This window comes from Nyctereutes procyonoides, unplaced genomic scaffold, assembly GCF_905146905.1.
Source record: "Nyctereutes procyonoides isolate TBG_1078 unplaced genomic scaffold, NYPRO_anot_genome, whole genome shotgun sequence".
NCBI lineage: Eukaryota > Metazoa > Chordata > Mammalia > Carnivora > Canidae > Nyctereutes > Nyctereutes procyonoides.
The window spans coordinates 6,783,836-6,810,316 of record NW_026575125.1 but is presented as its reverse complement, the minus strand read 5'-3'; the positions used below and the strand labels follow the sequence as shown (position 1 = coordinate 6,810,316).

The 26,481-nt window shown below is 45.4% G+C and overlaps 1 protein-coding gene across 3 annotated transcripts in view; it reads right to left on the bottom strand.

The window, feature by feature from the left end:
• The window catches only part of WWC3 (WWC family member 3), a 118,976-nt gene that overhangs the window by 39,157 nt on the left and 53,338 nt on the right, over positions 1-26,481 (bottom strand). For all 3 annotated transcript variants that reach the window (XM_055338204.1, XM_055338205.1, XM_055338206.1), the window contains 5 exons: positions 23,271-23,347; positions 22,036-22,115; positions 9,963-10,092; positions 6,972-7,115; positions 2,788-2,861 (listed from right to left, as the gene is read on the bottom strand). In XM_055338204.1, the coding sequence (XP_055194179.1) occupies positions 2,788-2,861; positions 6,972-7,115; positions 9,963-10,092; positions 22,036-22,115; positions 23,271-23,347 (505 nt within the window). The remainder of the gene's footprint in view (positions 1-2,787; positions 2,862-6,971; positions 7,116-9,962; positions 10,093-22,035; positions 22,116-23,270; positions 23,348-26,481) is intronic.

The following is a 26,481-nucleotide window of genomic DNA, read 5'->3' as shown; positions in this document are numbered from 1 at the left end:
TAAATGTTTAGATAGAAGCCTGGAAGATGCCACGCCAAACCATTAATGGTGGGAAGTGCAATCAGAGAAGGGGAAAGAGGGTGGTCTCTACGGATTGTGCCTGTGACAAAAACAATTCATGTACTATTTTGTAATTAAAACAAAGAGAAGAGGGATGCCTGGGTGGCTCAGAGGTTGAGCATCTGCCTTTGGCTCACGTAGTGATCCCAGGATCCTGGAATCGAGTCCCACATCAGGCTCCCCACAGGGAGCCTGCTTCTCCCTCTGCCTGTGTCTCTGCCTCCCTCTGTGTCTCTCATAATAAATTAAATTTTTTAAAAAGGGGAGAATACAAGTGGGCATGCACATCTGTAAACATGCATGTGTTATGTGTATGTACAAGCACACACAGGCATGTGCTTCTGACTCTGGCATGTGTGTACAGACGTGTACATACGCAACCCCAGCAGATACTGTCCAGGTGTGGGTAGGGAGAGGTCCTCGCCGCCAGGCAGAGCCACTGATACTGAAATATTTCTGTTAGTTGGGGAGGAGTTTATCTCCCAAATTGGTTAAAGACCATGTAAAATAGCATCGCATAAACCACACAATTTTTCTGAAATGCCCAGAACAGGGCAGGTACTGGGTAGAAAGAAGTACAATCTCCCACTCTCCCAGCAGCTTCTCTGCCCACTGCTGTGGGGTGTGGATGAAGCTCCTGGGGTCACCCACACAGACCGGCCAGCAGGAAATCACACAGGGATGGGCCCGGGCCCGCTCGGGCAGCACAGTCCTCCAGCACAGAGCAGGGGTTCTCAGCCTCAGCACTGGTGACATATGGGGGGATCCTTCTCTCTGTGGGGCCGGCCTAAGCACCACAGGATGTTGAGCAGCAGCCTTGGGCTCTACCGGCTAGATGCCAATAGCAGGTCCCCCAGAGTTGTGACAAACAAAAATGCCTCCAGACGCGGCTAGAAGTCCCCTGGGGGTAAAGTCCTCACTCCCTCTGTCGGGAACCACTGTGCTAGTGGGAAAAGGACAGGCAGTGCTTGTGCAAGCCAATCCAGGACGTCTTCACAATGTGTGTCTGATATTTAAATGTTGCCAATGCAGCCCAGAAGGGCGTTTCTGTCCCACGAAGGCTGAAGCAGGGGGCAGGGCTCCCCCAGCCCCGTCCCACATAGCTGCAGCACATTTCCTAACAAGGTCCTAGCAATCCTGATCCTGAGATATCACTGTCATTTAAAAGATACTGATGAAATGCAGTGTCTTCTCCTGAATAATTTTCTTAAATACTTGCCTTTTCGCCCAAACATATTATCTCAACATTCAAGAGGTTACTGTGTCCCGATACTATCTCTAGAAAACAAAGAAATCACTTGCTATGTTCAGTAAATGTCACAGCAAAACACGTAAACGTAACAGTGATGTTCATAGGCAAGCAACCATGCCTTTTCTGCATTTTAATACAGCATAGCACATTCCAGCACCCACACAGTGCGGCCCAGGAGAAACATGCAAGAATGAGCAGAGGAATATTCAAAGGGCACAAAAGCCCCTGAAACGGGCACCACGTTCAGAAGGAACGCATGACACACGGGCACTCTGATCGCCGAGATAAGCAGCGTGGCCCAACGGACTTGGCAGCGGTCCGGCTGGAAACGTAAAGTCCACCACAGACACGGGGTGAGAAGCCAGGAGGAAGCGGGCATGAACGCTCTGAGCAAACAGAAGGCCCGTGCAGGGCATGCCGGCCTTCTAGCAGGGAGTCATATGATCTGCTTTTGTTGCTATTTTTACATTTTCTAAAAAGGCGACAAAGTGGATTTCCAGACATCATGAATGATACAGTGTATTGAGCAGGCCCGACCAGTTAGCTTCCAGAAAGGACTCCTTTATCCCACCTGGCATTCCTCTCCTTCCCCCCACCCTCCGGGAAAATAGTTCGTATGTGACTAAAGAGACTTTTTTAAAAAAGATCTTCGTAGCTTTCTGAAGCACATATTTGGAAGTAATTTGGTTTTAAGGCTCTTTTCAGAAGATGCAAAAGAAAGTCTCCAGAAAAAGACCATGAAAGCTGGGGTGGGGTGGGGTGAGAATACCGAAACCAGGGTCCTGCGAACATGCAGAGGGACGTGACATGCTAAAAATACTGCCTGCCGGTGAGGATTACATGCTGCCTCTCATTTCTGCCCTCGTCCTACAGTTAAGGGCTGGGGGGGGGGGGGGAGAAAGACAAATTCTGAAAATGGAGAGACAGGGTCAAGTCTCAATTTTCCGAGGGCAGATGATTTACGCGAAGGTCAACAGGAATGGCTGTACTTCCGTTCTCTCCATCGAAATCCAGCCCGTGAGGTACTGCTGTCACCTGCTGACCTTAGTCCTTATTAAACTGTCTTTTCAACCAAGATATGTGACTTTTCCCATTAATTAGGAACGACATGCGTAAAAGATAAGGCAATTATGCTGAAGCAGGTCTGAGGGACTGTTGCTGCTCGCAGAGCTGGAGTCCTGAGCTACCTGACGATAAGGAAGCCGACAAAGTCTCTGTCTTTATTAGATCCTGTCTTCGTAACTGTTCACAACAGCAAGGATTTCACGTTTTAAATGCACATGAAATTTTAGTGTGGGTATTAAGAAGCTTATGCAGAAAGAAAGATCCTGGATTTTTTTTTTTGATCCTAGATTTTTTTTATTCAAGCAGACACTGCTTTCTGGTGGCAGCCCCACGCTGGCGCTCCACAAAACCTCTTCCCATGGGAGAAAGAAAGGGAGCAGAAGGCAAGATTTTAAAAAGGAACTTCTTACCTCTTTCTCGCTTCCTCATACTGCCAATTAAGCCTGACTCGGTCTACAAGTCTTGTTTTATCATCAAAGACAAACTTTCAGGAACAGAAGAAAAAAAAAGGAGGGGGACATATTAAAAACATATTTTTAAAAGAGAAAATTCATTTCAACTTGCAGCAACAATGAATAATATCTTAATATGTCCTTAAATTTCCATTTTTCAAGGCTCTGGAAGGAAACACACTAAACAATGCTCAGTTGCTACCTCTGGTTGGTGGGAGCTGTGAGTGGGGCTGGGAAGGCTGCTTCCCAAACACTGGTGGATTTGTTTGTTTTTTTTTTCCCCCACAATGTAAGTGTATTCATCTACTGTGTAATTCCTAACAACAACAAAAAATTAAGTTTAAAAAAATAATTGTCTAGCAAAAGTTGATACAAAGGCAAAAATATTCATCCCATTTTGTACAGTACATTCTCTTGTTCTTCAATAAATACAGCATGATGATGTTCTCCTAAGAAGTCACAAGACCTGAAGGAGATAGACAAGCTATGTGAGGTATGGGCTACAGGCCTCCTTCAAATGTTACGTGGCATGTTAAAGCACCAAAGGCCAAAAGCAAAGAAAGCAAGGTCTGAAAGAGCCCGCTGAGGGCACATCACCTCAGAGTTAGAATGGAAACGACGTGGTGCTCTGGTGTGATCACTAGCTGTACTTAATATTTTCATATCAATCACACTGAACTAAAGAAGTTCCTAAAACAAAACAAAAAATGACCTGTATGGAGATAATTATAGCTCACCTTGGTTATTTCTTTGTTCATTCTTGGAAATATATAACACTACTTCATTAAATCAATTGTTGCTGTAGATCTGACCTTAACTAGACCATATATTGTAGCCACTAAGTCTTTTTTTTTTTACTAATCTCGTATCAACAAACATTTGAAAATATTCTATTTGAATGATTGGTGACGAATTTATTGATACCAGTTTTGATATACATTAATAGGAATTTCTTCATATCTTCATTGCCTTGAATGGCGAGATGAAGAAATGGCTTATGGGGGACTGAGCAAGCATTCTCTGATGGGATGGGTAATAATTGTACACATTTTAACAGCCTCATCCGGTACCCCTCTCCATGGTTTCTTCAGTATAAATATATGGATGCTATATTACATCTCTTAGAAATTGTCTACGCTAGAAATGAGCTATTGGTTACCTTATCACCTTGTTAGAGACTCCTGCAGCTGACCCCTCATCAAGACCAGTAAATGTCATTTCTTAAACCTCTTCTTCATGCTGTCTATAGATCTCTAAGCTCTGTTTCTGCATTCTTCTTTGAGAACAAAATGGACATCTTAGTCAAAAAAAGGAGAAACCTATGGCCCAATGGATTCAACAGGTTCCCCCTTCACAGTTTCTATGTAGTCTTACAGCACATACCGCAATCACTAAATCCCAATGTTAGGCCTGTAGTGCAGACACACTTGTGTTTGCAAAAGTATGTCTAATTACATCAAGGCCCATCCTAAAAAAACCGATGACTCAAAGTGCTAACTAAGTCAGGTATGCAGAGTCAGGTATGCAGATGTCTAAGATGGTCCCCAATGGTCTCCACTTCTTCAGATTTGCCCCAAGTGAAATCACCTTGAGTGCGCTCTAGAGCCATAATTTGCCTGTAACCAACAGAATACAACAAGGATGATAGGAAGCCATTCCTGTGATTAGCTTCCATCTTGCTACCAGACTAAGTTTGCACACTTTGATGAAGCAAGCTACTGTGCCAGAGAGGATACTCTGTATGGTAAAGCAGCAGAGCCCTCCATCCAACAACCTGTGAGCAAGTGAATCCTGCCAACAGTCGTGTGAGCTTGAGTGGCCCCTTCCCCAGTCAAGTCCTCAGATGAGACCGCAGCCCTGGGTGACACCCTACCTGGAGTTTCGGGAGAACCCAATACACAGGACCCTGCCCAGACTCCTGAGAAGCAGGATGAGTCTGAGATAATACAAGAGTGCTGTTTTCAGATGCTAGGTTTGGGAGTAATCTGTTATGCAGCAAGAGCCAACTAATCCATTACAGCCTTTCAATATACTTTTTTTATAACTACGTGATATAGTGGAAAGCACAGGGGTGGGTTTAGGCATCAGAGATGTTGACTGAAACCCAAGCAGATCTGCCTCTCCCTGGCTACATGACCTTAGGTGACTTGGTACCTCTATCCCCTCATCTATCAAAAGGATATGGAAACAACTAACAAGACAACAGCCATGAAGCTGTCAACCCAGGGCCCCAGTAACCTCACAAACATGCCAATTTACTGTTCAAGTTACTGCAACAGCATAACCAGCCACTCTGCACCTGACATTTTTAGAAAGTCTTCCTAGATCATTAGAGATTAGAATCTTTGATCTTACCTGTTCCTAACTAGTTGAATCTCTAAATTCTAACTCTAACCTATGATAAAAGTAATAAATTATTCATGGAATTCAATGAGACTTGTTTCTTTCCTTCCCACATGTCAAAATCTTTAGGCAAAAGTGGAAGATGTTTCTGACCTACAGACTCTTTTCTGTGTGTTATACAGATGGTGATCATCATATTCTTTCAACCAAAATTGCCTTGTCAAAAATGTCTCAGTGTAAAAAACCAAAAAACAAAACAAAAAACTGTCAAAGTGTACTTCTGAGAGCAATGACAGGAAAACTGAAAATACGACTGTTTCAGGACGTCCAGAAAGAGTCACTATTTACCACATTATACTCAAAGAGTTACTATTTGCTCAAATTTCAAAATATTCACTAATTATTTAAAACCCAGTGTTTTTTGTCAATGGCTTTTTTTCTCCTTTTTCTTTTTCTTTATTTAATTTTGGGGAGGACATTCCACATTCCACTGATGGCTCATCTTTACTTAATAAGCCCTAAGAAAAAGAAGCCATCTTTTTTTTCCCATTTGTTTTCTGTTTGTAATAAACTTCACTCAGTAACATTACAACAGTAATGTCTTTAAGTATTCACTACCCTACTTCAGATGATGATTGCCAACTTTGTTTTTGTGGCTAATTCAAGGCTTCACTAATTATCAAAAGGGGCATTATAAAATCCTTCCAAATTCCAAGCAAAATTAATTTTGATTCAATTCAATTTCCTGACATTCTTTTAGAACAAGAAACAGCATCAAAGCATAACCCAAGGGCAACACAGCCACAAAGCCTCTGAAAATCACTGGTCTAAGCCAAAGATCACTAAACTATGGCCCCCACAGGCCAAATCCTGTTTTTATAAATAAAGTTTTATTGGAACACAGCCCTGCCCATTCGTTCACATATTGCCCATGGCTGCCTTTGCACTATAACAACACAATTAGGTAGTTATAGCAGAGACTGCATGGCCTGCAAGGCCTAAAGTATTTACTATGTGGACCTTTACAGGAAAAGTTAGCTGATCCCTGCTCTAAAATATCATATGTCAGGGTGTCTAAGTGGCTAAGTCAGTTAAGCATCCGACTCTCGATTTCGGCTCAGATCATGAGCTCAGGGTCATGGGATTGAGTCCCACACTGGGCTCCATGCTCAACGCAGAGTCTGCTTGTCCCTCTCCCTCTGCTCCTCCCCCTGTTCACACACTCTCTCTCTAATGACAGGTAAAATCTTAAAAAATAAATAAAATAAAATAAAATAAAATAAAATAAAATGTCATATGTCTGTTAAAAACCTATCTAAACTTGAGGTGCCTATGTAGCACCATTGGTCAAGTGTCCCACTTTTGGTTTTGGCTCAGGTCGTGATCTCAGGGTCATGAGATTGAGCCCTGCGTCAGGCTCCATGTTCAGCATGGAGTTAAGTTTCTCCCTCTCCCTCTGCCCCTTCCCCTCTGCATTTTCTCTCTCTCTCTCTCTCTCTCTCTCTCTCTCTCTAAAATAAATAAATAAGTCTTAAAAAAAAAACTACACACACACATCTAAACTGAACTCTCAAAAGGATTCTGCCAAATCCAAATCACCAGGACAGAGGTAATAAGCAATTTGATTGCCTTCCAGGCCATGGAACCTTCACAGCTGGATTCTTCCTTCAAATTTAATGGCACCAAAGCCAAAACATTTCTGAAGAGAAAGTGGCAAAGTCAAACAAATGAGTGATGGCAACATGAAAGCAACTCTCCTCCCCCTGGGCACACTCGGTTCTTTCCTGTTCCTGGCATACCTCTCCAATGATGTCGGTCTGAGACCCAGCATCGCAGAACTGCTGAGGTAAATCGCCAAGCGCAGCTGGGTTGTGAGGGAGCTCTTGTGGAGGGTCGCTAAGAGAAAAGCTATTCCTGAAGCCATCGCTCAGCTTGGCCAGACTCTGCAACAGAAGGAAACGAGTTATTGAGCAGAGGTGGTAATGCTTCGTTTCACTGGCTCCAGGGCGGCTGCGTTGGTACCAGAGACCTGGCCCACGCCAGCCCCCAGCCCCACCAGATGTAGAAGACACAGCCATCACCGCTGTGCGGTGCACCTTTGATACAATGCACGGCCACCTACATCAGAGAATGGCCGAGTCCTCCTGGCAGCGTGTCAAGAGTGTAGAGAACTGTGGTACCATTTTGATTGTTTCTTAAACCTTTGTTTCCTAAAGAAAAAAAATAAGCAATCCCACCCTCCCGTCAAGAAAAAGCCAAACTCAGAGACACAGACTGGAATGGTAGGTCACCAGGGGCTGAGGGTAGGTCAAAGGGCAAGGACTCTCGGTTACAAGATGAATCCGTTCCAGGCTGTAATGTACAGCATGGTGACTACAGTGAGCAACGTATCTATGTGAGGTGACAGATGTGTTAACTAACTTTATCGTGGTAATCGTTTCACAGTATATGTGTATATCAAATCATCAGGTCGTATACCTTAAATTTATAAAATTTTATTTGTCAATCGCACCTCAATAAAAACGGGGGGCACTACCATCCAAAATGTTGTATCAATAAATGAGTCTGACAGAGATGAGTGGTGCCAACTTGAGATTTTTATAAACCACACAGAAGGAAAACCACTCCCAGATGATGTTTAGATATTTTATATAACCTGATTTTTCAGTCGTAATTCTACATGGTCAAGAGTCATCTCATATGGATGTTAGTTTGCCAAAAACTAGAGTAAGCATGCCTTCTGGTATATGTAACTCCTTTGGGTGAAAGTCAAAAAGGAATCAGATCTTCAACAGCTTTTTAGAAGACTTTTGAATATATTTATCTTCAGCAGACATTTCTGCAGACACCAGAATGTGCAGGTGTACCTATCTAAACTCTATCTCCAGCCTCCATGGTGGGCAAACCACTTGAGGCACCTGGGTGGCTTGCCCCAGCCCTGCACATTTGGCAAGGCCTCCAAGCCCCCAGGGTGAAATATCATGTGGCTCACCCCTGGGGTTTGGGCTTAGATGAGATGGGTGATGTCCATGTAGCACCCCATCCAACACTGTGCTCAGGGACCTCAGTAAACGCCAGTAGCTGTTCCTGCCACCAGTGCTCGGAGAAAATCTACCCATTGACCGTTTACCTCTCATGACCTGGAGAGGGCATCTGAAAATACAGATTTGGGGGTCACATCCCCAGAGCCTAATCTAGCAGGCCTGGGTGAGGGCCCTGCAATGGTCAACTTAATGGCCACTGTGGGGACGCTCCACAAGTCTCCTGCATCCTTGACCTTTGGAAACACTGCATGCAAGGCAGTTATGTGTGAACCTGTCTCATTGGGCCCACGAGTCCGGGCTCTGCTTCACATGTCCTTCTAGGTCTTACATTCTGCAGAATGTAGACAAATGACTACTAGGTACCCAGTGTGTTGAGCAAAAAATGAAAGCCATAACAGAAACATCCGAATGCATACTAGGATCAAGCAAAAAGGCCAGCGTGCATCCGTCTGCAAAAACTCAACATTTTTCTAAAAATAACAAAATCTACAGATGTTCAAGGGACAAAAAAATAAAGCAGTATAAAGCTCAATGATCCCAGCCATTTAATTCAAATCTACCTACACAGTAGGATACTATGCAGCCATGTCAAGGAACAAAGCAGCTCATTGTGTACAGATACGGGAAAAGGTACAGGGTATTATCGTTACGTGAGGAAGCCAGGGCACAACAGCAGTAGGCACAGCCCTAGCTTTCTGTGGGGACAGCTGAACATGTGTTCACTATCTCCCGTGTCCACAAAAATACTGGCAGGGTATACAAGACGCTAACAGAAGTAGTTACGGGAGATGAGAGAATGAGGTGATAGCAAGACTTCTCATCATAGGCTTTTTACATTATTTTGATTATTGAACAATACGTATCACCTATCACAGTATGGCTTAAATTGTGTCCTCCCAAATGATATGTTCAAGTCCTAAGAATCTGTGAATCCGAGCTTATTTGGAAAAAGAATTGTTGCAGATGGAATCAAGTTAAGGAGAGGTCATAGTGAATCCGAGCAGGTTCTAGTCCAGTGGTTGGCATCCTTGGAAGAAGAGAAAATTTGGACACAGAAACACAAGGAGAACACCATGTGACCATGAAAGCAGAGATCAGAGCCATGCATCTATGAGGCAAAGAATGCCAAGGATTGCCAGCAGCTACCAGATGCTGGAAGAGGTGAGGGAGGGTCTTCTCCTAGAGCCTTGAGAGAGAGAGAGCGCGTGGCCCTGCTGGCACCTTGATTCTGAACACCTGGCCTCCAGACTCCGAAAGAACAAATCACAGTTGTTCTATACAAGCGTGTGGTATTTTGTCATGGCAACCCTAGGAAACTAACACTCTTATTTTTAAGTATTTTAATATATAGTATACAGAAATTTATACACATATAAAGAACATATATTTGTATATGACACATACATGTTTTAAAATATATATGAATTGTATACATAACAAATATATTTATAATAAATAACAAATGTATTTATAATACATAACAAATATATTTATAATAAAAAGACAAATGGAGGGCATCCCCGGTGGCTCAGTAGTTTAGTGCTGCCTTCGACCCAGGGCGTGATTCTGGGGACCCGGGATCGAGTCCCACATCAGGCTCCCTCTGCCTGTGTCTCTGCCTCTCTCTCTCTCTCTCTCTGCGTCTATCATGAATAAATAAATAAAATCTTAAAAAAAAAAAAGACAAATGGACACGCAGGCAGGCAGGCAAACGGACATGGGATCCGAAGAGTGTCAGGCCCCTACCTGCATCAGGTCCCGCCTCTCTTTCTCGCCTGTGCAAATGGCTTTCTTGATGGTCCGGAGCTCACTCATTATAGCCTGTGCCTCATCCAGTTTGTAGTTGGTGTGAGCACTTGACATCTTACGATCAATCCTGGTTAAAAAAGAAAAATAGAGTCATTCCACGCAAGATTAAAGCATTTCACTGAATGACAAGGAAAAACTCAGAAGCTTTATAGGAAGGTGGAAAAGAGTTAAACTCATTGGTTCGGCAAAGAGAAATAAAGATCCCATAAAACCTTTCCTGCTTGTGGTAAATACGCAGAGATGAGAGTTGGCCACTGGACGACTTCCTTTGCTCCAGGAACATCCAATGCAGGTGAGGACTTTCGAGTCAGGATTCCCATGACCTCTACTAATGATTAGGCAACAAACATTGGCTTAAGTAATTCCCTGAGATTTTAAACGCCTCTCTGAGAGGAGGATCGTGTCTTATTTGTTTATCCCCAGCATCTGGGGTAGTGGTCAAAAATGTCTATTAATAAACACATGAATGACACCTGTGTGTAAGAACATATGGGAAAGGGCAAAAAGTTGTGAAGTGATAGTGATGCCTTACATAAATTCGCCAGCTCTATGTCTCCTCTACCTTTCTTTTATCTCATTCTGGTTCTAATTTCTCTTTCTCTCTCCCTACTACTCACCTCTTCAATTCTTTCCTGCAATCCAAATATCCATTCATCCTTCCTCCCTTCCTTCCATCTAGCTAAACTTCCTCCCTCCCCTGCTCCTCCCCTTCCTTCTCTCCTCCTGGGCAGTCTGCCCCTGTGCACACAACCCCCGGTCTGGGTGCTGGAAACAGAGCACTGACCAAGCCAAGGCTTGGCTCTGGTTTTCCCAGAGTAGGCAATCTCCTACAGCACACCCTTTGTCTTACCTTCCCTACCCAGGTCTGGAGACCTAGAAGCCCTCGGAGCTAAAGAGGTTGGATACTTTGGTCCAGAAATGGCATGAACTCCCTCTCTGGAAAGCCATTAGCATGCTTTTCAGTTCCAGATCCTCCATCACACAGGTCCTGGTGCTCAACAGTTTCCCCTATGTGACCAGGAAATCTGGCTCTTTAACGGCCAGCCCAAACTCCCTTTATTCTCCACTCACGAAAGCATCCTGGCATGCTGGTGAGTCCCAGTGACACTCCAGCATGACAGCAGGACCCTGGGCAAGGCACTTCACCTCTTTACACCTCAGTTTAATGCTTCCCCCATTTACTGAGAAAATGTCCGGAGACAGCTTACTTGGCAGAGCTCCTGGTATGTAATGTTTGCAAGTGATTATTATTATCAGGATGGTGCTGAATCTGCGAACTCATGGAAGACAAAGTAAAGAATTGACCAACTCCACTACTTTAAGCCAGAGATGGTCTGTGCTATCAGCAGCCTTGGAATAAGAGAAGGACAAATAAAACAGGCAGGAACCCGTTCTCTCCCTCTGGAATCAGGCTTCAGGGCTCAAGAGCACTGCTGTGACTTGCATCAGCTAGAAATGATGTATTTATGAAAATTGGTCCTGGGTCCTCTTCGAAGCATGGAGTGGATGTGAGCGCATCATGGGTCCCCACACACTCAATGGTGACATCCCTACATCCCAACATGGCTTGGCCATGTGTTTTCCCATTTTAGCTGTTTTACAGAGAACCAGGAGTCTCTAACAGAAGGCAGAAATAGAAGGCCATCCATCTCACATCGACCAAAGAAGCGGCCCTACTTTTCTTGCAGAGAAAAATCTAGACATGTAATAAGGTCTCCCTATACTCATCTTCTGATAAAAGGCTTTCCAATACATCTCATTTAATGTCACAACCAATAACCCACAAAGGCTGATGAAGGAGAAAGAAAAGGTTTACATCATTCTCAGACAAAAAACCCAAGGCCAGAGAAATCAGATTTCTCTAGAACAGTCAATGACCAGCACCTCTGCTAACCAGGTCTACTGCTCCTCTAGAATGAAAAGTACAGCAAATTGATCATCATGTGACACTGACACCCATATGGAGAAATGAAACTCCACTGCATCGAGCAAAACGTTTTCAATTGCATGAAAACCAAAGCTAATCAAATAGCCACAGAAGTACAGACACACATACCCAGTGTTAAGGCTGTAATGCGAGCCGCTACTCATGTCAGCTCCGGCTTTATACTGAAGTGTTGGGATTTCCTTCTGGCTTTTAGTAGCAATAAAGGCTAAGTGTGGCCATCAGTAAACCCAGGGATTGAGCCAGCAGCCTGTCAAGGCACCAAGTTCTACGATGGGAATGGCTGCCACAGAGAGGAAAGGAGGCCCCAAGTCCCCTTAGGAAGAGGGATCAGCAGCCCCATAATTCATCCTGCCAGCGGACACTGCAGAGCACCTAGGACAAGGACAGCTCAACTTCAAGGTCACGGACATGCGCTCTGGCCTTAGTTTGACCCAAGTGGCTTCGAGACCTTGAAGAGAACACACAGTGGCCCAGAACGGCTGTTTCCACCGTTTTGAGGGTGCCCTGGCATGGGGAGCAGGAGCAACTAAAGGGAGAGCCTGTTTAGGGCTTGGGGACCCTCACCCCCGCTTCAGCAAGCACCTCCCCTTTGCTCTGTCTCAGACATTCTGGTTTCATAGAGGATGTCCTTTGCAGGAAAGGAAAGGGAAAAAGATTCCACTGTTTAAAATGTTTAAAAAGTGTGAAAGCTACTAGGGAACGTGATCTTGAAGTCCTAGTATTTCAGAGCAAATACTGTTATATAATAATAGTATGTAACTATTTTTAAGTAAGTATACATTTCATATATTAATATTATATATTACATTATATAAAAATATAATTATACATAAGGATTATTATATATTATGCAAATCTAACCTTCTAGAAACATTTTATATAGTACATATTATTCGATTATATTATATAATTATATACATAGTACATTAAAATAGTTTGATGTATCAAGCACCTACTAGGTGCCAGGGTCTGGCTGATTGCTTTGCCTTTGTCACTTCCTGGAATCCCCTCAACAGCTTTATGGGGTAAGCATAACCTTCTCAGATTTTATAAGGAAAGACGTGAGGCTCAGAGAGATGAACTAATTGGCCCAAGATGACAAGCAAAGGTCTGGGAGAGCTGCCAGGATTCAAACCCACGTCCCCCAGTGCTCAAGTCTGCACTGGATCGCCAAGTGCAGTGATGCCCCTTGATACAGCAGGCGTGCCCCCACTCAGGGCGGCCAAGGTCGGGCCCATATGCTTTTATAAGGGCAAGCAATGTTTCACAGAACTCCCAACACTTCCAATTTTGCAACTATGATAAATTCTCATCTAATAAAAACTTCAAAGAGGAGGAAAACTTTTCCTTTACATCTGCAAAATTCATTTCTTTGGGAGTGTTTTCCCTTTGGTCAAATTCCCTCTAGAACTCTGGTCAAACGCAGAGGATGTGGTCAGTGATTTGGTGTTTTCTAAAATACCAATATATTCCATTTCATAAAGAAAATCATAACATCTGTGACTGCCAAAGAACTGTCTTTTCTTTTTTCAATCTTAATTAAGAGCCCAAGAGAGTGCTTATACATCTGGAAAAAAATGATAGAAAAGCAATACCCACTCAACAAAAGGTGGTACTAATGAAAACCTAAGTTATTATGCAGTATGCTATGATCTGAATGTCTATGTCCCACCACCCTGTTCACATGCTGGGATCGTAATTCCCAGGGTGATGGTGTTAGGTGGTGGGGCCTTTGGGAGGTGATCAGGTCATCAGGTCATGAGAGAGAAGTCCCCATGAATGGGATCAGTGCTCTTATAAAACAACCCACAGGGTTCCCTGCCCCTTCCATCATAGGAGGACACAGCAAGAAGATGGCTATTTAGGAATCAGGAAGCTGGCTTTCACTGGACACAGAACCTGACCATGCTGGCACTTCCAGCCTCCAAAACTTAAAGAAATAAATTTCTAGTGTTTATAAGCCATCCAGTCTGTGGTATTTTGTTATAGCAGACCAAATGGACTAAGGCACAGTGTAAAAAAAAAAAAATCTAGTACACAGACCAGAGTCTTCACTTTTCTCTCAACATCTTGCAGCAGCTTCCGGGAGGTGAGGTGACTTGCTTGAGGTAACGCAGTCAGTAAGGGGCACAGTGTGAGGTTCACACCAAGGACCCTCACATCGGCACTCATCCTCTTCCTCACTGGGTTAGCAATACACTCAAAGTCAAGGCCTCCAAACTCACACTATGTCAAACCCAAAGGCCGCCCACACAGCCCATCAAATGTCGTCCCAAAGTACACTGGTGCTCTTTATGGTCTGCTTGTGAAAGAAATGGTTAAAGAGAAGAGAAGAATGTGCAGCTTCGCATGATGACAGAAGTGTGGTTGAGAAGGCAGCTTAGAGTTTTTTCTGAACCCCTGCCTCCCGTTGCTCTACAGTTTCCATATTTGCTGTCCAATTTAGGATGCTAAGAGAACTTACTGGCAAGAGTAAAACCACATGGCTTCTTTTTTTAAATAAAGATTTATCCATTTATTAGAAAGAGACAGAGAGAGGGAGAGAGAGCACACACACGCAAGTTGGTGGGGGAGCAAAGGGGAAAAAGCAGACCTCCACTGAGTGCAGAGCCCGACGATGTGGGACTTGATCCCATGACCCTGAGATGGTGACCTGAGTCAAAATCAAGAGTCAGATGCTTAACCAACTGAGCCATCCAGGGGCCCCAAACTAAATGGCTTCTTAACCCACAGCATGAAGAAAAGGGCTGCCAGGCCTCGAAAGATATTCTATATTAATACCACACATTACAACCCAAAAGAATGAGAAGTTTTGTCACAACTCTACCTTTTACATCACCAGCTTGGGCAGGTGGCCTTGAATGCACTTCAGACAGCTTCTGGCAGCTTTCTATCAACAGCAGGTCCTGTATGGAGCACCAGACCTGTCCCACAACCGGAAACAATGCTCTTTTTGTTTCCACCCCTGCCGCTGTATGCTGCACAGTTATCGCAACAGCGCTGGGGGTTCTGCATGGACCACACCCTATGTGCTAGGTTAATGCGATACTGTAGGCCTGAGCCTGTCCCAACTGTGAACAATCTCATTCTCTTCTGAAAACACTAACTCCCCTCAGACAGAAAATGCTAATTCCAATATCTAACAGTGCGGCATTGTAGTACAGAATGCTCGGGAGGGGAGACACATGGGTGTTATTCATACCACCCATAAAGGGAAGAGAAGTTCATCAAGCAGCTACGAGGTTCGAAGCAAAAAGGTTCACCTCGTAGTGAAGAATGTGCCACATGGAACCTGGTTATTGGAACATCTACCAAACACCCCTTTCTGTAATCTGAACAGCAGGAATAGGAATAGGATTTCTTAAAACACAATGGAACACAATATGAAGAAGAGAAGGAAGCGAGCACTAGAGGGCAGTTAGTAAGAAGATGACGGGGCCAATTCACAGAGCCCCCCTGTGGTACGGGCAGCCCAGGCCCTCACTCGGAGGGTCCCAGTGTCCAGCAGTGACATGAGCCAAGCATCGGCTCCTGGCGGGCAGGAGCAGCAACATCAGCTGCTCTGCACAGCACCTGGGCCAGGGTCCACTTGGGCCACTCAGCCCTGCCCTGGGCCGCAAGTGTCTGAGTCCTGAGGACCAAGCAAGGAACAAAGCAAAGTCGTCCTTCTCGTGTGGCGTTATGCTAGTCAAGGAAACAGACCACAAAAATTAGGGCAGGCAACCATCCGTGTTTTAAGGAAAAGGAAGCCAGGTTCCAGGACAGTGTGTGACAGAAAAGGGTCCTTTTCAGATCCAGTGGTGAACCAAGGATCCTGGTGAGACACTCTTTATCCAGAAAGCTACAGTAGGGAGGGAACGGGCATGTGGAATTTGGGAGAAAGGGTGTTCCTGGCACCTGGAGCTACAAATTCCAGTGGGGAGAGTCACAGGGTGGCCAGGGGGTGGATGCAGGTGAGTGGGGGTGACACTGGGGGAAACGCGGTCCGGGCAGGGGCCAACTCATTCAGTCCTGGGGACTGTATTCTAAGTGAGAGAGAAAGCCCAAAGGAGCCGCAAGCACAGGAGACACTGTACGAGTCCCCATGACTATGGCATGAAAATGTGAGCCGTCACAGTGACCACAGCAGAAGCTCGGAAAAGGGGACGGGTGCCAGCTGTGGCAACAGCACACCATGAATGGATGGTAAAAAGGCGGGCAGGACGGTGCTCCTGCCCACCCCCCCAAAGCGTCCTGGCCCATCACGCCAGAACTCGGGGACCTTACAGGTGTCCTGGTGGAGAAAGGCCTCGATGGCATGTAAGCGTGGGAAACTCAGCGTGAAGCAATGTCAAATGAGCTTTCTGGCTGCAGGACAACGGAATCTAACACGAGGTACATTCCGTATCTCCAGGAGATCTAGAATAACTACACAGGGAAATCTCCCACACATACTGGCACACTCAGCACATCATAGTACATCACCCATTTGCGAAACTGCGCACATCCTGGTCCTGAGTCCTCTGCCTTTCCCGCTGGATGTCACTAACAAGTTACATTAAGACACTTTTTCCAAACAACCTTCAGAAACTTTAGGGCAGTGGAGCCCAGCAGCGTTTTCACAGGAAAAGCTCGATTTTTCTAAAGACTTTTGTACTCATAAATGCTGCTCCTATTTTCTGAAGACTTTTAAGGAGGGCCTCAAGAGAAATGCAAATTACAACTACACTGAGATACTATCTCTCACCTCTGAGACTGGCAAAAATGCAAAAGCTTGATAATACATACTGTTGGCACAGTTGTGGGAACAGAAACTCATCTGTTAGTGGTGGGAAGGCAACATGGCACAACTCCTAGAGAGGGGGATTTGGCAACGTCTCCTAAATACAATCTATGCATTTACCCTTTGGCCCAGCAAATCCACATTTGGGAACTTATCCTGAGCTCTTTCACATCTACTCGTGCACAGCATCAGGAGTAAAGTCGATGGGAAACGTTATGAATGGATGTACGTGACGTTCTCCACATCACAGAAAAAGACAACTGGGGAATCTGCATCTCCCGATGTAAGTACCCTCACCACCAGCTACAAAACATACTTCGCCCCCAAAAAGGAATACAAAAAGAACTTGAACTGAAATCAGTTCAAGCCTCTCAAACTAACTGCACTACTTTGCATAAGTAGCAGGGGATGGAGGAACGTGTTAAATGATCCCATGAGTACTGAAGCAGCAAAATTCAGAATCAGGAAAATTCTACAGGACAAGCAAATTGGTTTCTTCAACAAATAAGTTGTTGGCAGGAAAAACAAAAATAAGGATGGGGAGTAGAGACTCAGAGACACACCCACCAAACGTACCACGTGGGCCTCTTCCGAAGCTGGACCCGACGCACTGGAGAGATGGGAAAACTTGCTGGAAAGGAGGTGATGTTAAGAGATGATGTTATTAAGTGGAGGTACAGGCATTATAGTTATGTTTTCAAAAAGGATCCCTAACTTTAGGAGAGCTATTTATGGATTAACTATGATTCTAGGATTTGCTTCAATAAGGCAGTAAGGGTTTGGGGGATGCGGTGGCCAACAGACTGGCCCCTTTGTGGTTAGTTGCTGAAGTGGGGTGAAAGGCACAAAGGGTTCCATGATACTATTCTCTCTACTTTTGTGTATGTTTGACATTTTCCATCATTAAAAGTTTATATATATTACACACACACTTACACACACACGTACCTAATTCTATCATTAACCCAGAGATTATACTCATGGCCAGCTCCCATTTACAAAAATTAACAACATACATAGACCTAAAAAAAAATACAAAAGGTTCTTTTTTCTTCACTTGGACCCAAGCGTAATGATGGATTTCCTTGCTAGCCAGGAAAGCTCACCAAGATAAACAAGTAAGAGTTTAAAATGTTATAAGCGGCTAAATTCCTGGCGAGGTGTTCTGGAAAAGAATATACTGGATATTCTGGGAAGCAAGAAGAGCAGAAAATTTTCTGGAGGAAAACCTAGGGTCTCTGCCTTAAGTCAATATTGGTCATAACATCCAAGAAGCCCATTTACGTACAACACCCCGTGTATCATCTGTGCTTGGAGTTAGGGTTTTATAGTAGGGGCAGGGTTAATCACATTATCAATGCTCACAGAAGGTTTTCCAAATTTCTCAATAATAATACCAATCCACCTGAGTTGATAGAAACATAAGAGCCAGTCTTCAATACCAGAAAAATGAGGCTGCTTTTGTCTCCTACACAGCCTAACTCAGGGGAAGGCTGTGAGATTATTTTTCACTTGCAAAGAATTTTGAGCATGGCATGCATGCCCATGTTTTGTCTCCTTCCTCAGAGGACAGAGTGAGCATGTACCGTGACAACGCAGCCAATTAAACACTGCCTCTCAAGGCAGTGCTAGCCAGAAAGCTGCAGTGACTCCCCCGGGACCCACAGTGAGTCCAGAACCTTCTCCCATGCCAAGCCTCAGCCTCCACTGGGGAGGGTAGGCATCCCCACAGACTCTGGCAGGGAGTGAGGACTGCCCCCTGGGCAGGGATGCATTTACCCCTGCGAGTCCCCAACGTGAGACCTTGCTAAGGAAAGCAGAAAGCAACTACGAAGAGCACTGGCCCTTCTCTGCTCTGGCTGCAGGTGTCAAGTACAGCCCTCCCTGTGCTGGGTGCTTCCCATCCCATAAACCCGCAGAAACCGAGGCCACCTCTTCCTCTTCTTGACATTAGTTCCACTCCAAGCAATGAATCGGCTTCCCAGGGCCCCAGACGGAAAGGGCTTTCCTCAACCACTCCCCACTCACCCCCACCCCAAGCCCCGGCACCTTTGCTTTTCGAGCGTTCAGCCTACAGTTGTGCCAGTGGCACCTGTACTCGCAAGCAAATAGCCATGGCCAGAGCAGCGGGGGCCAAAGGGATGGGTCCCAGGCCTGGCAACCTCACTACTGAAGCCAGAGTGCCACCGGCGCGGGGGGGAGGGGGGCAGAGTGCCGGGCCAGGCTCCCCTCTGAGGCTCGGGGGTCCTGTGTGGCCTCAGAGTGATCCTGACCCACCTGGAATCTCAATCACCTTCCCTAGAACTTCTACAAGGGAAAACTGACCTAACTGCAACATCCACATGGCACAATGCCTAGCATTCAGTTGCATATTACCTAGACACACTGTGAAGTCCCAGCTTTCCCTGGTAACGAGAGAAAGCTACCGTGTGGCCGAATGAAAGAATGAACTCAATCTCCGATTCAAGCGGACAGCCTAGTAGAAGACCTCCAAAATTAAACTGTTTGCTTCTGCTTATTTCTTATCTGGCCCTTTAGCAAAAGTGACACAGGAAAATGCAGTCACAGCCCAGAGATGTACCCTAGCAGGCATATGAGCATCTGGAGGCTGGCTGGCAGTAAGGAGAAGGTAACAGAACCTGTACTAGTGCGTTGGGAATGGACAAGATGAGCAACAAAAGAAGACCGATTTGTCTAAGCAAATTTTTAAAAAGCTGTACTGCAACACCTTGGGGGCTCAGTGGTTGAGCATCCTCCTTCGGCTCAGGGCGTGATCCTGGGGTTGAGTCCCATGTCGGGCTCCCTGCAGGGAGCCTGCTTCTCCCCCCTCTGCCTATGTCTCTGTGTCTCTCCCTCTGGGTCTCTCATGAATAAATAAATAAAATCCTTAAAAAAAAATTTTAAAAGCTGTACTGACCAGGGCTAATTAAAGTAACCACCACCATGGACTGAAATCAGGGGAGAAGGTGGGCGTGCATACACACCACTGGATAATGATGGTAGAGAAGCAAAAAGCTGACAGTAAAGTTAAATGACTCCAGGCCACAGTAAGCATGTGGATGGGATTATCAAAATCCACTGTGTGGTGGGACCTGCAGAGGGCATGATTATGTCTCAGGGCCAGAGAAAGCCAAGACCCCCTGGCAGGACCCAGCTCACCTGTCTACTTTGACTCCGTTGGTGCCTATTATATGTCCTTAAGAAAGAAATGGGCAAACAAATCATCAACCAAACCAATCCTGGATGATTAAGAAAGTGAATCTCAACCTAGTATTAAACAACAGGGTTTGACATGCCCAGTAATTACCCTTTATATGGGGCTGAGATAATTATGCTTGTCAAACACTGACATTCTTGTATCACTTCCCTGTAAAGAGCAATACTTTGGTCACATGTGACACACTGTCATTGTATCTGCATACAGGATTCAAGAGAGTGGCATGCTGCCCACCCTTCCCGAGAATAGTAACCACACAGATCCCTGCCATTTGCTGAAGGTTGACTATGGCAGGCACTGGTGCTGCCCTCTGGACAATTTTTTTTAAGATTGATTATTTATTTATTTATTTATTTATTTATTTATTTATTTATTTATTCATGAGGGACACACAGAGAGAGGCAGAGGGAGAAGCAGGCTCCCTGCGGGGAGCCTACTGGGGGATTCAATCCCGGACCACAGGACCACGCCCTGAGCCAAAGGCAGATGCTCAACCACTGAGCCACCCAGGTGTCCGGCCCTCTGGACAATTCAGCCCAATGATCACGGCTCTGGATTGAACATGCATGTCCCCCCAAAATTCACAAGGCAAGCCCTAACTCCCAATGTGATGGTATATGGAGACAGAGTCTTAGGGGCAATTAGATGAGGTCATGAGAATGGGGTCCCCCAGGATTGGGTGTCCTTAAAAGGAAAAGACACTGGAAACCAGAGCTCACCACCACCATGGAGAGGCATGGCAAGAAGGCAGGAAGCAGGCCCTCACCAAATTTGCCAGTGCCTTGACTTTGGCCTTCTAGCCTCCAGAACTGTGAGGAGGAAATGTTGGCTGTTAACTCCCCCAGTCTGTGGTAGTTTGTCATAGCAGCCCATGCTAAAACCATCCCCACTGACCCATGAAAAAAGCAGGCACAGAAGGTTTCATGAAGCACATGCTCAAGTTCAACAAGTGAAGCCAGGCTCTGAATCAAGAGAGAATAGACTCTCAACCCACAGACAAGCATGTAATACCCTTTCTCAAGAAAATTAATTCTTTCGGAAGAACAGTATCACCAGTTAGAAAATAACTTTTGTTCACTGAACTTGCTGACTTAATACAGCTCACATAAAAAGAATTCAACCCCAAACTCTTAAGTAGGGATAAAGTTCTAACTGTAAAGATGCCAAAAGGAAGAAGATCTACAGACCAGACTGTCCAACAGGATGTTCTGGGACAATGGGAATGTTCCATTATCTGTGCTATCCAAGGCAGTGGCCACTAGCCCAGTGGTTCTCAACCAGGGCCTCGTGTGCCCTCCAGGGAACATTTGGCAATGTCTAGAGACATTTTTGGCAGTCACAACTGGGTGAGAGGGTACTACTGGCATCTAAGGGGTCATAGCTAAACATCCATAGCTAAACACAAAGAGTTACTTGGTCCAAAACATCAATCACGCCAAGGCAGAGAAAAATCTACACTAGCCACAAGTGACTGCTGAGCATTTCAGATGTGGCTATGCAACTGAGGTTCTAAATATGTAATTTGGGGGATCCCTGGGTGGCGCAGTGGTTTGGTGCCTGCCTTTGGCCCAGGGCGCGATCCTGGAGACCCGGGATCGAATCCCACGTCGGGCTCCCGGTGCGTGGAGCCTGCTTATCCCTCTGCCTGTGTCTCTGCCTCTCTCTCTCTCTCTCTCTCTGTGTGACTATCATAAATAAAAAACAAATAAATAAATAAATAAATATGTAATTTTATTCCATTTTAATTAATTTAAGTTTTAGGATAAAAAATGTTGAGACTAATCCGAGTAAAACTGGAATTCAAATTTAAACAGCCATATGTGTCTTGGACAGTGCAGCTACAGAGAACATGCATAAAAAGAAAATAAAGGTCTTATTTCTCACATATTTCCACTTAAAGGAACCAAGTTATCTTCAAGCAAAAGAAAGAGTCTGAGGCTTAGGACTGGGAAAAGATAAGCACAAATAAAAGCATAAAAGCGAACACCCATGAAGCTTTGGGACACATGCCCAGGCACCACACAGGTCAGCCCAAGAGGAAATCACAGGAAAAGTGCCCCTTCTATAATCACAGGCAACTCACTCTTGCAGGGTCTCCACCCCTCTCTCCTTGTACTGCAGTTCTTGCTTCATCTGGGTCAGCTCTCGTTTTAATCTGGAAAGCTGAAGACAAATTACATTTTTTTTCCAAAAAAAAGCTATGAAAATGATTTCTACAGTTGTTAGCATTGTCATCCAAGTTCCTGATTAGCTTACAACCCCCTGGATCATCTATCTTCTCTGTGAACTTCCATCCACGGGCATATATAACAGCCATCCTGGAAGAAGTGCCTTGCTTAGATACAAAAATCCCAGATCATTGACAGGTTCCTACCTATGTGGAACCCCCAACCATTTTCTTTTTCAAGGCAGTGATTTATACATTACAAGTAGCAAACTATGTAATACTTTTTTTCATCTTCCCTCTACTTACTACTTAGATCCCATGCATGAAACACTGTTGCTAAAAACATGCTGTCCCAGTAGGGAAAGTCAATCCCCTGAAGTGCTTAGTTCAACAGATTCCAGCACCCACTTCAGGCCTGTGTTAAAACTCAGGGGCTGGGCCTGGGAGCTTATGTGTTTAATCAACTCCCCAGGTGTTTTTCTCAGGTGCACTAAGTTCTGAAAACCACTGCACTAGAAAAGAAACCCTGGTTTCGGGAACGAGACACCAGAAGAGGAGGCTTCATTTCCAAGATGTCTCCCACGCCTCATTGCCAATGCCACAAAACCGTCCCCCTTCCCCTACAACCAAGACAGGGGGCTGAAAGGATGAGACAGGGTGGCACATAACGAATTCCAGTGTCACTGGGGAAGGAGCATCAGAACCTTCTGGTCATAATGGCACTGCAGGAAGGATTTCCCTAGGAATACAGCAACCAGGGAAGAGCAGCGGGTGCTAAAGCTGCCAAGGGTCAGACCTGGCATCCCTCTAATACAGGGAAGCAGTCCTTTGAGATCGGGGCCTAATGTCACCAAATCCTTCCAAACTGGGTGGGAAGAGTCTAGCTCTATTTCTAGACTTCTTCTGTATATCTAGAGGGATATACAGGCCATTTTTTGATAGACGGGCTGAGGTTTCAAAAAGAAACTTTTCCCCTCCTATTAGAAAAAAGTGAAAAGTAAAACCAAATGTAATAATAATCCACGAAATTGAAAATTTTACCAAGATACGAGTGTTACACACACTGACCACCATGAAGTGAGCCATGATAAGTTATGTTACATAAAAATACATATGGAGCTTCTAGTCATGAAAGCACTCATTTTACTCACCCTATCCCGACGACTTGCTATTTCTGCTTTAATTTGGTATGGGTCGTACTTTGTATTTGCTGAATATCCAGAGAAGGCTAAACAGAAGGAAAATACTTTATTTTATAATGGATCCTTTAAAATAAGTAAATACACATAGACAGGAACTTCTGAATCAACCATTAATTCTAAGTCTCCGATTTATAAGCTGGCCCTGGCTCCTAAGGGATTAACATTTCACATCCTCAAATCTTGATGTTTCACTTGCCTTTCTGGGTGATTCCACATGAGGAAATCCATGGCTGTCGGTAAGTCAAAACTCTGTTCACTTCGACTGCAAATTTACTCAGGTTTAAAAACCACAGATACACTCAGCAGGGTGCGGGGGTGATTGTGGTATGGACACCGGCTCTTACTACAGAAATAGTACCCGCAGCCTGAATCCATTTTGACACTCTTTGCACATGCGTACGTACACACATGGATGCCTCTAGAAGGACGGATACGGATGGTTATTCTCGATGGTTTCATCACCAAAGATTTCATTTCTATTTTCTTCACATCTATATTCTCCAGGTGAACAATTTTTGATGTAAGAAACAAACGACTACCAAAGATTTCGAAAATAAGAGACAACTTTCTAGTAACGTGTCCGCATCCGGCAGGCCTGCAAAAAGCTGTTGGTCCCAGGCGCACGTCCGGGCACCCCGCAATGCGGCACCCCGACTGGGACGCCGGCAGCTACTTTCGCTGCGGGTTTGGCTGAAACCCACTGCACGACTGGGCAGCACAGCCCGCGGGGCCCAAACCCCGACCGGCCACAGCACCGGCAGCCCGACAGCCAGTACCGGGGGGCTGGGCACAGCCAACTTCTGCGGGCGCACAGACTGAAGAGCCTCCCCCAGCCTTCCAGCGGCTCTGGTGCCTGCGGCTGCTGCTCACCTCTATCACCCTGTTCACCTCTCCGCGTCGCCTCTTCTTGATGCTCCTGCATCCTTTCTCTTTGGCTTCGGAAGCCGTCGCGTGTGCGCAGCAGGGCCCCGGCCTAGCTCTACCCTAGCCTGTCTGCACCGTGGCCACCCCACACCAGTCTGATCTGCTTCCGGGCCACTGACATGAACTCCACCTGCGCAGGAGACCCAGCTGCTGTGCCAGCACCCTCCCCTTACTCCCTTGACCTGGTCCTGAAGGCTGACTGTCATTCAGATAACCAGGTGCCAACTGCTAGAAGCTAGTGCAAAAGCCTTTCCTGACTTTGTATCAGAGAAGGATGACTCCAAGTCATCAAGCGGCTTACGCAGCAAGATTGTTCAACAGCCCCAACCAGAACTACACCCGAAGTTAATCTGAGCAGTTCGGAGGACAGCTCTTTAAAAAACAGTTCTATGAAATACTTACCACTGAAGTCCTTATCAGTCAGAAATTCAAACCATTAGAATCTACCAGAAATAATTATCTGGACGAGCTAAGCATTTGCCAACTTTATCTTAAATGCTCTTATATTTAGAATCATAGTATCTCAGGACGCCTGGGTGGCTCAGTGGTTGAGCGCCTCCCTTCGGCCCAGGGTGTGATCCGGGGTCCTGGGATCAAGTCCCGCATCAGGCACCCCCCAGGGAGCCTGCTTCTCCCTCTGCCTGTGTCTCTGCTTCTCTCTCTGTGTCTCTCATGAATAAATAAATAAAATCTTTTTTAAAAATCATAATATCTCAAAGACAGGGAGTAAAACATTTTTAAAATAGAATTCTTTCTTAGATAAAGAATATCTATTTCCAAACCCTAGAAACTTCCACCTTGACTAGCTCTTTGGCTTCATGGAAGATCAGCACAAGAGTGACACCTTATACAAAGCCCTTAAGAGTCAAAAATCAGGGACACCAGGATGCCTGGGTGGCTCAGCAGTTGAGTGTCTGCCTGCAGCTCAGGTCCTGATCCCGGGATCCTGGGATCAAGTCCCACATGGGGAGCCTGTTTCTCCCTCTCCCTTTGTCTCTGCTTCTCTCTGTGTCTCTCATGAAAAATAAGTAATCTTTTAAAAAAAAAATCAGGGACACGTGGGTAGCTCAGTGGCTGAGCGTCTGCCTTTGGCTCAGGTCGTGATCCTGGGGTCTTGGGATCGAGTCCCACATCAGGCTCCCCGCGGGGAGCCTGCTTCTCCCTCTGCCTGTGTCTCTGCCTCTCTCTGTGTCTCTTATAAATAAACAAATAAAATCTTTTTTAAAAAGTCAGAAATCATTTATATAAAATCTCCACATTAAACTCCAGGGACTTAGAAGTTTCCCAGACCTGAACTGAAGGGATTTCCACATGGACCCAGATAATAAGCCCATGAGCCTCGGGCTTGCTGACTCCTCACTTCCACGTGTGTCAACTCGTCACCTGGCATTTGAGGAAGACAATGCCAACAGTTACCACCTGGGATTGTTCCCTTTTGGGGTAGAAAGTAACCCCATCACCAAAGTCCAGGGGAGGTAACTGCGATGTTAAACAGCAGTCACACCCTGGCCTGAAATCGTTGCCACAAAATTCCTGTGCAATGTCATAGGGAAAATCAGCAAAGAGACTTGAAATAACAGGATGCAGCTGGACAAACACACAGCAACCTGTCCCCCAGTTTCTCCTTCCTAACTAGCGGGACCTCGAGCTTGTCGGGTATGCACCTGTGCCCTGGGAGACTCGGTGTGTACCTAGCCCTGGAGGGGGAGCCTGAGAAACCGTAGCGTCAACAAGCCGCCGAGTCACCCCATGACAGGAGGACTCTGTCGTGTGACAATAGGTGTCCTTTGTCCAGGTCCACGGGAGTTAGTCTTTTCTGTTACTTACAGCTGAGACCGTCCTAAATGATGGAATAGGTTTGGCTTATGTAGATAGCATTCATGTCAGCTTTGCTACAGTCCCTACAATATTAAGATTCCAAGAGTGGGAGGAGGGAACAGGCAACTCGATTACCTAAAACAGCGAGCACACTTATCTTCAAACCCTAAGGAGAGTCGTGAACACCGGCATAACTTTGAATAATATAATTCAACTCATATAGTTCTTAGTTCCTTACATCCGCCAGTAAGTCTAATGTAACCCATTTCCAGAGTCCAAGGAATACCTCCGGACTCCAAACTCCATTTTTCACAGCACACATTTCACAACATTTAAAAAAAGAATTGTTGGGAAGCCTGGGTGGTTCAGCGGCTGAGTGTCTGCCTTTGGCTCAGGGCGGGATCCCGGGGTGATCGAG